Genomic DNA, 14,610 nt, shown 5'->3' on the forward strand with positions numbered 1-14,610 from the left:
GTTTTTCCTTCCCACTGTAGCCAAGTGCTTGCTCACAGGGGGTCGTTTTGACCGTTGGGGTTTTTCCGTAATTATTGTATGGCCTTGCCTTACAATATAAAGCGCCTTGGGGCAACTGTTTGTGATTTGGCGCTATATAAATAAAATTGATTGATTGATTGACTTTATATGTTGGAAACAGTATTTCCATGTATGCTACCATAACCATGTGGCCAACATGTAAAACATTTAGGTACCTTAAGTCCATCCTTTAAAAATACTACGATGCATCCGGAAATTCACAGCACTCCTCTTTTTCCACATTCTATTTTACAGCCTTATTCCAAAATGGAGTAAATAATCCCCCCCTCCAAAATTCTACTCACAACACCCCATAATGACAACTTGAAAGTTTTTTTTTAATTTTTGCAAATTTATTAAAAACAAAAAAACAGAAATTACGTGTACGTAAGTATTCACACCCTTTGCTCAATACTTTGTTGATGCACGTTTGGCAGCAATTACAGCCTCAAGTCTTACTGAATATGATGCCATAATGATGGTGCATCTATCGTTGGGCAGTTTTGTCCATTCCTCTTTGCAGCTCCTCTTAAGCAGCATCAGGTTGGATGTGAAGTGTCGGTGCACAGCCATTTTCAGATCTCTCCAGAGATGTTCAATCGGATTCAGGTCTGTACTCTGGCTGGGCCACTCAAGAACATCCACAGAGTTGTCCTGAAGCCACTCCTTTGATAACTTGGCTGTGTGCTCGGGGTCATTCTCCTGCTGAAATATGAACTGTCGTCCCAGTCTGAGGTCAAAAGCACTCTGGAGCAGGTTTTCATCCAGGATGTTTCTGTGCATTGCTGCATTCATCTTTCCCTCAATACTAGTCTCCCAGTTCCTGCCACTGAAAAACATCCCCACAGCATGATGCTGCCACCACCATGCTTCACTGTAGGATTGGTGCCTGTTTTCCTCCAAACATGACGCCTGACATTCAAACCAAAGAGTTCAATCTTTGTCTTGTCAGATCAGAGAATTTTGTTTCTCGTGGTCTGACAGTCCTTCAGGTACCCTTTGGCAAAATCCAGGTGGGCTGCCATGTGCCTTCACTAAGGAGTGGCTTCCGTCTGGACACTCTACCATACAGGCCTGTTTGTTGGGTTGCTGCAGAGATGGTTGTCCTTCTGGAAGGTTCTCCTCTCTCCACAGAGGAATGCTGGAGCTTTGACAGAGTGACCATCGTGTTCTTGGTCACCTCCCTGACTAAGGCTCTTCTCCTCGATCGCTCAGTTTAGACGGGCAGCCACCTCTAGGAAGAGTCCTTGTGGATCTTCTTCCATTTATGGATGATGGAGGCCACTGTGCTCACTGGGACCTTCAAAGCAGCAGAACTATTTCTGTACCCTTCCGCAGATTTGTGCCTCGAGACAATCCTGTCTCTGAGGTCTACAGTTAATTCCTTTGACTTCATGCTTGGTTTGTGCTCTGACATGCACTGTCAATTGTGGGACATCATGTCCAATCAACTGAACTGACACCAGGTGGACTCCAATTAAGGTGTAGAAACATGTCAAGGATGATCAGTGGAAACAGGATGCACCTGACCTCAATTTGAGCTTCATGGCAAAGGCTGTGAATACGTATGTACATGTGATTTCTTAGTTATTTTATTGTCAATAAATTGGCAAAAATCCCATAAAAACCTTTTCCATGAAGTCATTATGGGGTACTATGATGAGCGGAATTTCGAGGAAAAAAGAAAGAATTTCATCCATTTTGGAATAAGGCTGTAATATAAAATGTGGAAAAAAGTGAAGTGTAACAGAGAAGAACTACCTTATGGTACCACACAGCTTTCTGATTTCTTTTTACTGTTTATATTGTATTTAATCTTGTGTTACATTTAAATTGTACTTAGAAACAGGTTTTATGCCTTTTTATGTTATCCTCGATTCTATTTATAGGTGGAATGTGCATTACATATGTTGTGTGGGCCGCTGAAGAGGAGGTACTGCTGGCCCACCACCACCAGATGGCGCCCTGCTTGAAGTGCGGGCTTCAAGCAGGAGAGGGCGTCATAGCAACCGGGAGTGACAGCTGTCACTCGTCATCAGTACCAGCTGTCACTCATCACACATCACCATCACAATAAAGGCCGGACTGCCACTCCACCTCCCCGCCGGGAAATCAGCTACCACTCAAGGTAACCTTCTCTGCGGTGATTTGTTGTATCTTAACATTGTTCTGGGGGATTGGCGGATAGTGGGAGTGCGACGTTTTTCGCCTCTCACTCCTTCCAGGGAAGAGGTTGACAGGAACTGCACGGGTGAAACTGTTTCTGGAGGTGGAGGTTCTCCCTCCCGGAGGAACTGAGCAAGGAAGGATTACTGGGTGTGTCTTCACACACCCACCATTAACTGTTTCTGTTTCTGCCAGCAGTACCAGGTCTGACAGCTGGAGACGGTGGCCACCTGGGACTCGGGACTTGGTGGCTCCGGTGTTCTTCAGATCCGCTGGCGGTGGAAGCCGTGTGGGATCCGGCTCTTCTCTGGACAGACGTCTTCTATCCTCAAGCCTGCCCACACGTCACCTTGTGTATGATTGACTGTACTCCTCAACTGTTATTGTCTGTATTCCGTTGTGCAATTCACAACATTAAATTGTTACTTTTTGTCTTATCCATTGTCCGTTCATTAACGCCCCCTGTTGTGGGTCCGTGTCACTACACTTTCACAACAACATATGTACTTCAACACGTACAAATGTTACTAAATACCTCAAATCAAAAACAGTTCATCATAAAATGACCCCTTGGTTTTCTGGGACCATATGATGTACCACCCAGGGGGTCTAACAGTGGAAAAGGAGGATTATGCTCCGCATGGCAGTACTCTCGCACTGGTGAGCGTGTGCATCACTGTAAAGCTCTGGACATTTGTTTCAGATAGAAAAGCACCACATAAACAGTCACTACTAATTATTGGTAAATACACTCAACAAAAAATATAAATGCAACACTTTTGGTTTTGCTCCCATTTTGTATGAGATGAACTCAAAGATCTAAAACTTTTTCCACATACACAATATCACCATTTCCCTCAAATATTGTTCACAAACCAGTCTAAATCTGTGATAGTGAGCACTTCTCCTTTGCTGAGATAATCCATCCCACCTCACAGGTGTGCCATATCAAGATGCTGATTAGACACCATGATTAGTGCACAGGTGTGCCTTAGACTGCCCACAATAAAAGGCCACTCTGAAAGGTGCAGTTTTGTTTTATTTGGGGGGAGGGATACCAGTCAGTATCTGGTGTGACTACCATTTGCCTCATGCAATGCAACAGATCTCCTTCGCATAGAGTTGATCAGGTTGTCAATTGTGGCCTGTGGAATGTTGGTCCACTCCTCTTCAATGGCTGTGCGAAGTTGCTGGATATTGGCGGGAACTGGTACACGCTGTCGTATACGCCGGTCCACAGCATCCCAAACATGCTCAATGTGTGACATGTCCGGTGAGTATGCCGGCCATGCAAGAACTGGGACATTTTCAGCTTCCAAGAATTGTATACAGATCCTTGCAACATGGGGCCGTGCATTATCCTGCTGCAACATGAGGTGATGTTCTTGGATGGCACAACAATGGGCCTCAGAATGTCGTCACGGTATCTCTGTGCATTCAAAATGCCATCAATAAAATGCACCTGTGTTCTTCGTCCATAACAGACGCCTGCCCATACCATAACCCTACCGCCACCATGGGCCACTCGATCCACAACATTGACATCAGAAAACCGCTCACCCACACGACGCCACACACGCTGTCTGCCATCTGCCCTGAACAGTGTGAACCGGGATTCATCCGTGAAGAGAACACCTCTCCAACGTGCCAAACGCCAGCGAATGTGAGCATTTGCCCACTCAAGTCGGTTACGACAACGAACTGGAGTCAGGTCGAGACCCCGATGAGGACGACGAGCATGCAGATGAGCTTCCCTGAGACGGTTTCTGACAGTTTGTGCAGAAATTCTTTGGTTAGGCAAACCGATTGTTTCAGCAGCTGTCCGAGTGGCTGGTCTCAGACGATCTTGGAGGTGAACATGCTGGATGTGGAGGTCCTGGGCTGGTGTGGTTACACGTGGACTGCGGTTGTGAGGCTGGTTGGATGTACTGCCAAATTCTCTGAAACGCCTTTGGAGATGGCTTATGGTAGAGAAATGAACATTCAATACACGAGCAACAGCTCTGGTTGACATTCCTGCTGTCAGCATGCCAATTGCACGCTCCCTCAAATCTTGCGACATCTGTGGCATTGTGCTGTGTGATAAAACTGCACCTTTCAGAGTGGCCTTTTATTGTGGACAGTCTAAGGCACACCTGTGCACTAATCATGGTGTCTAATCAGCATCTTGATATGGCACACCTGTGAGGTGGGATGGATTATCTCAGCAAAGGAGAAGTGCTCACTATCACAGATTTAGACTGGTTTGTGAACAATATTTGAGGGAAATGGTGATATTGTGTATGTGGAAAAAGTTTTAGATCTTTGAGTTCATCTCATACAAAATGGGAGCAAAACCAAAAGTGTTGCGTTTATATTTTTGTTGAGTGTATAATGGTTCCATCATGTATTACTATCAAGTTATATGAAATCACTTCTATATCATTAATACGCAAATTTGTAGACATGACTTTCTCCATACCTAAACAGTTTATCTACTGCCCAATGACTACCTATATTGTAATGATGTTGTGTCTACAACATAATTTTATTGAAATATCATGTTGAGAGGATTGTGTATGTGTCCGCATACTAATAAATGCAAGCAACAACATTATGTCCACAGTAGAGGGATTTAAAAGCCTCAGTTGTTTACCTGTCAAGGACTTCACCACGACGGTGTAAGATCTCAGGCTTGGCGTAATGGTCAGCTCCAATCAGCTGGTCAGCAAAAGACTGCAGAGCAGCAATCTTCTCCTCCTGGATAACAGTGTAAACATTAAGATATGAAGCAAAAACCCCACCCCACTTTACTAGCTTTCAATACATAGTGAAGCATCTTTCTGACCTGCACATTAATGGCCTTATCAAAGTCTTCATGTTTCTTAATGAGGGCCTCCACACTGTCCAAGGAGTCACCCTTATCATCACTGGCAAGGAAGGCTTCCCGAGCTGCCATCCAGTTCTCAGCCTGCTCACAGTCCCTGTTGAAGAGCTGTGGATGGTCAGAGATAACAGTCAGTAACAACACAACAGATTGTGACAGGCCGTTTATTGTTATCTCAACATGAAATACCTGGAGCTCGAGGCACTGGTCCAACATCATGCGACGCTGCACCCATGCCTTCTCAAGGTCTGCACGCTCACGGTCTAAAGCCTCCAATTTCTGCTGAATCTCAGGACTAGCATAGTGACCTCCTGCCAGCAGCTGCTGACCAAACTGCTCAAAGGCCTGGAAGGTTCCAGCACGAGCATCAATCTCTGTACGGTGTTCCTGGAGAGGAGAAAAACAGAATTAGATGTGCAACAGTGCAAAATAAATTAGGAATCATGCACACAAAAGCACTGTGCAACTTTTGCAGGCTGTGCTTCATTCACACATGTATGGCTCAATAACTGGCTCGAAAAAAATTGTCAAACAGTTGAGCGAGGAAGACATGTCTGGTTCCCAACACGACAACTCCAGTACAGAATATTAAAGGACATATGACTTTCAGATCAAATGTGCTTAACAGTCATCTGTGGGGAAGGCAGTGGGAGGAGGAGGCACACCTGCATTAAGACAGAGGAGGATAAACCTCCAAATATTAACTGAGTTAAATCTTTATTTTTTCCTGACCAGAAACCTTCAAAGTCAGGAAGAACATCTGTGAAACCGAAAGCAGTACAGCCGAGTGGCGGGTCTGCTTTCCACCGTTAGATTGCCAATTTGAAACCTTCTGTAAAGATGTTGAGCTGTTGTGCACAACACCATAGTGGGACTGTTTAATGTGCAGTGGGACTGGTCAATGTGTAGTGGGTATGCAAATTGCATAGCAGTTGGCAGGTCTATAAGTATAATACCTGATGTCTTTCAAGAAGGGCCTCAGCTCCTGTCACATCTTTGGCCAGCTCCTCGGAGGATACCAGGCCTCGGATGCCATTAATCCAGGACATCAGATCTCTGGGTACATATACGAAATCCAGATAAAACCACAGTGTGCTCCACAAAACATAAGACATAGCAGCAACACTTCATTCTTGAGCTGTACAATATATCGTTTGAGCATTCCAAGAGAAATCTGGCTACTATAATTAACATCAATACAAGGATTCTTGCAATAAGTGAGGTTTGTCTGTTCATAGGCTACATGCAGATGCTGCATATATAGTTAAGCAATTTGTCACAAACATCTTGTTCCAATCAGTATTAAATTACAGGGAAAGCGGTTCCTCAAAACATGACTCAACAATTCTACAAAAAACAAAACCCTCAACACTGTCACTGTTAACTATGCTGTCTCTTAACAAAATGAGTTGATGTCAGTTAATGCTCGTCAGCAGTCTTTATCATTAAGGCTTTTATTGTGAAATGTCAGGACTGAAAGGCCTACCATATTTTCCAGGCTATAAGACATTTATTTTTTAAACACATTTTACAAGAATTCAAGCAACAAAGATTATATAACAATTTTGAAAATGAGTATTCAGTCAGTCACACACACGCCTAAAAAACACAGGCAACATATCTTCAATGCTGTGTTTTGTTTCCACTGTATTGAACTGTGTACTGTACTGTTACGCTCCTTTTTTTTGAGTTATAAGTCCCTTCGGAATATAAGTTGCAAGATCTCCCAAGCTAGAAAAGAAAGTGACTTGGATGAGAAAATAGAGTGTGTTTTCTTTGCACTGTATTTGACTATGAAAGAAGATTGTTTCCGTGGTGAAGCAACAGCACTGAGCTGAAAATAAGACAAACAGGGAAAATAAATAAATAAATAAATGTCTGTAAAAACAAAATCAGCTTTGACTGTATGGAAATTAATTGCATACAGAAGGATGATGTTGACCAAAAACAGGTAATTTGCTGTTGATTTCTTTGAAACATTTATTTTAACAGTCCAAAATCATCATAATCAAGGCAGAATGAGTCATTCTTTCCAAACAGAGCTATTTAAGTTATATGTATAAAATTTCTTTATTTTTTTACATTGCAACTGATACTGCAGACAAAAATAATATTAACTCTCAACATAATAGTGTAATTCAGACTCAATGATATCATCCTGCATGTTTCTTCTCACCTGAAGTCTGAGAGGAAACGCTGCAGATCGTGGGAGTTACCAAGTTTATCTTTCCTCTGATCAGCACGGCTGACCAGGCTGCTCCAGGCTGTATTCAGCTCAGTGCATTTTTCCTGGATGTCATCCACAGCTTCTGGGTGGGACTGGATCAAACGCTCCGCTGTCTCTCCAAGGGAGTTAACCTGGAAAAGAAGAACACAACGAAGCAATGATCAGAAATCACAGATGAAGTGATGGATTAAGGGAGGTCACATGATGTCTTCTGACATCGAATGTCAAAGAATACAAGCTCAGAATCTGAGGAACAAACAACAAACTGACCTTATCGCCCAAAGCTGCCAAGTCTCTCTCAAAGCCTTCATGTTTGCGCTGCAGAGCCTGAACGCTGGCCAAGTCATGTCCATAGTTGTCTGTGTTAAGGGCCTGGTTCTTCTCTTCAATCCACTCTTTAGTTTCATCAGCATCTCTGATGACAATGAAACATCTTTGGTTACATATACTTAAGGAAAACTATGAACCTATGTGCAATGAAAAAGCTGTAAGTGTTGCTGTGGATAAGAAAAGAGGCAGAGGTTGCTCCTCTGCAGTTCCGTTTAGAGAACGTAAAATATTCTATTACACAACTATTAAAAACTTACTTTTACCATTTCTATTAGTCCTGGTTAACATGAGATTTACATTTGAAGTGTTCTCAACAAAGAATCATGAAACAATTAAAAGGAAAAGTTTTAGATCAAGATCCTGAAATTCACACAGAAATCAATACTCAAATTATGTCCATTAGAACTGCAATTGTGTTGTCATGGCAATGTGTGTCAGAATGCTGTGAAAAGGTGTAAGACTGCTGCAGATCGTGCAGCAATTAGACTGTGAAAAGTCAGAGATGTTCATTTTTGTGCAGAAAATCCCAAATATGCCATAAAAAAAACCAAGCTTGTTTGGCTAAAAATGATGGCAGTGGCTTAAGTTGAAGTTAAGGATTAAAATTAATATTTTCTGCAGTGGAGAGATGGCTCACAGAAAATGCCATATAACTGTGTTTTTAAGGTGTCTTAAGCCCCCGTCACACATAGCAAAAATGTGCAGGAACCAGCCCGACACAGCAAATATTGCCATAATCAGATGCAGTCGGGAGGAAAAGAGGCGTGGTCAGCAGTGTCAGAATGCATCCAGATGACCTTTTCCACACCTGCACGATGGCATCCAAAGTGCATGTAGACAACAGGTAGATGACACAGACTGTTGTCAGACGGTCATAAAAGGCGCTGAAGACTGCCCAATGTCAAAACGTCTGGATGGCAAACATGGGACTGGAGTGTGCTCGTCCATTTGTACAGTACCTGCAGGGACTGAACCAATGTATGGCGTGAGTCTGGTCCATACGTTGGTTCAGTACCGGCATCACACTTGGGGCCGCCGGCCGATATTGACCAACTGTGTGGATGGCTGTCAGAACATTTTAGAACTGCAACTGGACACTTTGACTGTGGGCCGAATCGTTATTCTGACGCCATTGGGCCTCATTCTGACTATGTGTGACGGTTATTTGTTATTTATTTCTTTATTTATGTTCATTGTTAGTTGGTTTTATCTTTTCAGTTGTGTTTTGTTTTAGCAGGTTCTTTTTGTCTCTTTCCTAAAATTGTATTTAGGCATTATTAGTTATTATTACTATTATTGTTGTTGTTGTTGCTGCTATTATAATTATTATCATGATCGTTAACAGTAGTATTTTTAGGGAAGCAGGGATTGATTATATATATATATATATATATATATATATATAGTACAACTGTGTTTGGACTAAGATGTGAAAAGTGGACGCACAGTTGCGGCAAGCTCCCCAAAATTTTGAACATGTTCAAATCCGGTACGAGTTTAACTAACCTTTACCAACTCGAGACGAGCTATTTCAAGCTTCCTCCTAGCTGTAAATAAGGTAATGCTTGGTACAGAACTCTACATGTATGCGGCCAGCTTTACAGTGTTTTGTTTCATACCTGTGAAACCGCTGCACCTCATGCGCACTGCCCAACATGTTGCTCCTTTCTTCAGCCAGCTGCTGCAGGGACCTCCATCGATTATTCAGCTCCTAAAACCATAAAACCATTAAGATTACATTTTGTCTTTGCCAGAGCTCAGTCTTTGTGCCATCTGTCTTCTGTTTTTGGTGTTAAAACTTCCTTTGTAATACGTGAGCTAAACAGAGCATCAAAGTGGGTCAGAGTGAGAAATCCTTCTTTTAAAGAGAACTTACGGCTGGTGCACTACAACCACATCATGTTAGACGAGGGATGCAAAATTCAAGACAGCATGTGCTAGATGTGTGCTTATTGGCAAAGTTTGCGCATGACAGCTGGCAGACACCAACAGCAAATGACAATCTGCAGCTTTTTTAAAATGCAGAAAAGTAGAGGATGAGGCGTGTTGCACAAGCCTGGATGCGCAGTAACAACATCAGACAGCATGGTGACAAAATGACAGCAAATATTTACAGCATACAAATAACTAAAACCAAACAAAAGACAAGATGTAAAAAAGCCATTCAATGAGTGTTAATGGAACTCTATTAAAATGTACACTGCAGTCAGGTGAAGAGACGGATTATTAGACATTCAAAATAAAATGTGACAAAGCGGTTAGTGGCCAGATCATGATGCAGAAAAAGAATACAGGGAGGGGTGGCTCAACATGAAGCTGGAGTGGACGCAATAATCTTACCTTGATTGTATTAAAGTTAGCCGTTGTTTGAACAGCCAAGCGTATATTCTACAGTCAAGGTTTGAGGGGGGGGGGAAAAAAACCCACGGCAGAAAGGTGTAGGAAAAGGAAGACAAAAAGAAAAACATCACACCAGTCAAGAGTGATACAGAAACTCACATTTGTCTTTGACTTCTCCAAAGACTGACATTATAAACACAACCAAACACAGTTAGAGCAGAACCAGACTCAGTTAAAGGAGAACTCTAGAAATGTTCAACCTAAACTCTATTTTATACATTTTTGTGTTCATCACAATGACTTTAATTGGTCTAGTATTGATTTAGAACACCAACGGTGGTCATGAGCTAAACAGCTACACAATGTAAAGCTACAGAGCAAGCTTAAAACAACAGTACACTGCTTCTTGTTGCCACTGAACAGGTGAAAAAGTGAAAGTGTTTGGCTGCATGGAGAGGATCTCCACATGTTTATCTCAGTAAAGGCCTAACTTTTTAAAATGACAGATTATACAGGCAGTGTCTTACGTTAGCCTTCTTTTGTTTTGGTAACACAGCTCTGCTGAGTCACGTCACCGAACTGATTAGTTCGGTGACGTGACTCTCCACCAAGTCTTTACAAGTCGCTTGTCGATCTGCTGTAAGCAGGAGAACAAGACCCTTATCGACTTGTAAAGACTTGGTGGAGAGTCACGTCACCGAACTAATCAGTCATTTAAGTTTCTTTACATTTACAGAGGTAAACACCCTCTCCATACTACCAAACACTTCTAACAGCATGGTGAACCTGTTAAGTGCTGGTAAGAAGCAGTGTAATGTAAGAGTTTTCAGACTTGACCCACAACCTTACATTGTGCTGCATGACAGTGTTTGCTTTCTAAGTAAATACCAGGCCAATTAAAATGATTTTCCTCCAGAGTGCAAAGATAAATCCAAAATCATAAAAACAGAGTTTAGGTTGAAAATCCCAGAGTTCCCCTTTAAGAGGAATCAAACAAGATCCTTGAAACAATTATTTTGAGACAATCCAAAAGGAGTTTGGGGGGGGGGGTGTAGATTTTATCCTTGTAAGTTGTCTCAATGTCTAATCTCACATGAAAACATGTAACATTAAGGTCCATGCCAGTAAGATGCATTATTTAACTGGCATGATTGCAGTTAATTTCAAAGTGACACAAAGGTGTCAGGTGTCAAACACGCATGCACAACTGAATCCTCCGTTCCAGACTGAGTGGCTGTTAAATATTTGTTGGCTGATGGGTACATATTTGCAACATTTGGCTGGAAAGTTCTACCTCCAATGTGATTATTTCAATAACAAGCAAGATATCAAAGTGAAACCAGTAAAAAAGTAATTCTTTACTTCTTGAGGCTAACGAGGATGCCCGCCAGGCCAGAAATATTTTGTTAATGCCAACAACTCCATGTAATAAGGAGTTGGGTCAGGAAGGGCACCCGGCATCAAACCTGTGCCAAATCAACATGCATCTCAGAGCTCCTGTGGCAATTTGTTGTGAAACAAGGGAGAAGTTCAAGGGACTACTACATCCATTAATTGGGAGGTTAAGTTGGAACACTCTGATATGATCTCAAACAAACAATCTTCTGTGGAGCAAATGTCATCTTTATAGTGATTTGACAGCATGTTTATCACCTTATTATTATTTGTAATCTTACTGCAGTATGGTGTTAAAAAGTCCCGTTGTGGTCTGCATCAGAACATTCAATGCCTTCAAGAGAAGCTGTCAGGGGTCAGAATCTGACTGAAGAGTTAAAATAAATAGTAGGATGACAAACAAAACCTTCCCCTCCGCACTGCACACGGTTTTTCATGAAATGCTCAATAACCCATTCACTTCAAAATTAGTGCTGATGAAGCTAAAGTACCATTCAAAAAACACTTAGACCTCTGATTCTGAAAGTGGTCTGAGTGCAAGTTTGCAGTACATGAATGGGGGTTACTAACTGATGCCAGCAAGACACACAAGGCCCAGTCTCCTTTGTGTGGACATACCAGGGTGTCTGGTACAGCAGATCAGAGATGGATCTGCATGTTGATTTGACAAGTTTTACACTGTATGCCCTTCCTGACACAACTCCACAGAGGCAGAACTTTTCAGCCAACCCTTGTTCATTTTAATCTGTCTGACAAGTTAAAAAAGTCTTGTGTCACTCAAGGCTTACCTTCCATGGAGAAGCAGTCTTTAAATCAGTTTCATCCTGTTCAGAAAAACAACAACAACAACAACAACAAAAAAAACAAAACAAAACATGACTTCATGATGCAGAGACTAAAGAACCGTGGTGTGTTAAGTGTTCCTTAAATAGGAAGCAAAATGTGTGTAATCTAGAATCTTATCTGTGACCTTGCCAGGTGCTGCTCCAAGAAGCTCTTGTTGCTGTCAACGGGGGGGGGAAAAGGGGACTCCATTAATCATGGCTTTACAGAAAAAAAGGGATAATAAATGCACGTGACCCAACAGATGAGTCAGGAGGTAGAACCTACTTGACTCTGGACCATTGGGGCTTCCTCAGCCATGAGGCCTTCGGACTCGAGTTCAGATGCCACTTTGTTGATGTCTCTGAGTCGAGACTCGTTGGCCTTCAGGTCCTAGAATGCAGAAGAAGACCATTGTACAGGATGAGTAAGACAAAATACTCATCTGTGCAAGCAGCAGTAAAGAATGTTATTCACTGGAAACAAGGGGAAGGAATTAGAAATCCAACAGAGTGGAAAAAGGTTTCAACAAACCCGGATTGACAAAAGTAAACAGTCAGAGGGGACAAACTTAAAAGAGTCATATTATACAAAATCTATTTTTATGTGTCACATTTAAATAATGCTCAAGTAGTTGTGTATTTACATTGTCAGTGTTCCTGCTGTGGTGAAGTATTGCGAGGGGTTGACAAATGAAAAAACTGAGAGGGAGAGAAGGCTGGATGATGTGGAGAGACTAAATCAGAAAGTCCAATGGATCATTAAGGACAAAGTGAGGCCATATATGATGAGGATGAAGAGTAGGAAGGCAATTGGTCCAGTTGACATTCCAGTAGAGGCATGGACATGTTTAGAGAAGATGGCAGTCAGGTCTGTAAACCAGACTGTTAATAAAAATTTGGAAAATGAGATGATGCCTGAGATGTGGAGAAGTGTACTGGTTCTGATTTTTAAGAAGGAGAGTGATGTGCAGAGCTCCAGAAACTACGGAGCCATAAAGGTGATCAGCCAGAGAATAAAGTTATGGGAAAGAGTAGTGTAATGTAGGCTGAGAAAAGAGGTGAAGAATTGCGAGCTGCAATATGGTGTCATGACAAGAAAACGCAACAGATGCAATGTTTCCACTGACAGTGCTGATGGAGAAGTATAGAGAAGCCCAGGGGTTGCACTGTGTGTTTGTTGATTTTTAAAAAAGCCAAGCCAATATGGTGCCAAAAGAATAGTTGCAGTATTGTATGAGGAAGTCTGGCGTGGCAGAGAAGCACATCAGGGTGGTGCAGGATATGTACAAGGACAGTGTGACAAAGGTGAGATGCGCAGTAAGAATGAGAGATTTATTCAAGGTTACTTCAAAGATCAGCTTTGAGCCCTTTATCTGCAATGATGATGACAGGTTCATGTTGTTTGCAGAAGATATTGTAATATGTAGTGAGAATAGTGAACAGACACAATCTGGAGAGAAGGGAAATGAAAGTCAGTCGGAGAAAGACTGAGTACATGTGTGCATGATGAGGAGCATGGTGGAATTGTGAGGTTGCAGGTGGTCAAAGTGGCGAAGGTAGATGGGTTTAAATAGTCAATAGTCCAAGGTAATGGAAAGTGTTGTAGAGAGGTGAAGAAGAAAGTGCAGGCAGGGTGGAGGGGGTGGAGTAAGGTGGCAGGAGTCATTTGAGACAGAAGGATGAATGCCAAAATGTCTTAAATGCTCTGATGAGGAATCGCAACAGAGTGGTAAGAGCTGGAACAACCAAACTTTTTTTTTTTTTAAATGTGTTGCAGACTTTACATGCAGGAACGTACGAGTATATCAACAAGTGAAATTAAGTTGACCACACAATACATGAAATATATGGGTGTTTTTTATGGTTTGGGGTAGTTGGTACAGTTAAAATAAAACCAATAATAATAATAATAATAATAATAAATTAAATGTACAAACTCACCTTCTGGAAGTCATCAAACTTCTTCTGCAGGACTTCGACTTGCTCCAGGTCAGAGCCAACTTCTTCATTAGTAAGGGTGCTTTCCTTCTCATTGATCCACTGCTGAAGCTCATTGGCCTCCCGGAACAGCATGAATTTCTTGCAGCTCTTCTCGAGCATGTCCTTGCGTTTCTCACCCAGATCTATCAGAGTACCATACCTTTAAACAGAGGATGAGAACATAGTATAAGTGTGTAAAATGCTGGTGGAAATGGGTGAGCGGAGAGAAAAAAAGTCGACATGCTGTATTGATCAGAGCCTGTGCACAGATAATATTGGAGCAAAACATCTTGAAATGATAATACAAATAATTCAATTAATCACAGAATCCAAATCTGAGTATTTCAACAAACTGCAGAAAAACAACTGAGACCAAAACCCACTGGGACCAAGAACCACCAATTTCAAACAAACTACATCAA

The 14,610-nt window shown here is 42.0% G+C and overlaps 1 protein-coding gene across 6 annotated transcripts in view; it reads right to left on the bottom strand.

The window, feature by feature from the left end:
- sptan1 (spectrin alpha, non-erythrocytic 1) overlaps nucleotides 1-14,610 on the bottom strand; it is a 118,444-nt gene that overhangs the window by 51,642 nt on the left and 52,192 nt on the right. For all 6 annotated transcript variants that reach the window (XM_034191683.1, XM_034191682.1, XM_034191685.1 and 3 more), the window contains 12 exons: nucleotides 14,150-14,348; nucleotides 12,495-12,599; nucleotides 12,355-12,387; nucleotides 12,173-12,208; nucleotides 9,990-10,037; nucleotides 9,269-9,360; nucleotides 7,590-7,734; nucleotides 7,269-7,450; nucleotides 6,049-6,148; nucleotides 5,282-5,479; nucleotides 5,054-5,200; nucleotides 4,862-4,965 (listed from right to left, as the gene is read on the bottom strand). In XM_034191683.1, coding sequence (XP_034047574.1) covers nucleotides 4,862-4,965; nucleotides 5,054-5,200; nucleotides 5,282-5,479; nucleotides 6,049-6,148; nucleotides 7,269-7,450; nucleotides 7,590-7,734; nucleotides 9,269-9,360; nucleotides 9,990-10,037; nucleotides 12,173-12,208; nucleotides 12,355-12,387; nucleotides 12,495-12,599; nucleotides 14,150-14,348 — 1,389 coding nt within the window. The remainder of the gene's footprint in view (nucleotides 1-4,861; nucleotides 4,966-5,053; nucleotides 5,201-5,281; nucleotides 5,480-6,048; nucleotides 6,149-7,268; nucleotides 7,451-7,589; nucleotides 7,735-9,268; nucleotides 9,361-9,989; nucleotides 10,038-12,172; nucleotides 12,209-12,354; nucleotides 12,388-12,494; nucleotides 12,600-14,149; nucleotides 14,349-14,610) is intronic.

Source organism: Thalassophryne amazonica, chromosome 17 (assembly GCF_902500255.1).
Source record: "Thalassophryne amazonica chromosome 17, fThaAma1.1, whole genome shotgun sequence".
Lineage (NCBI taxonomy): Eukaryota > Metazoa > Chordata > Actinopteri > Batrachoidiformes > Batrachoididae > Thalassophryne > Thalassophryne amazonica.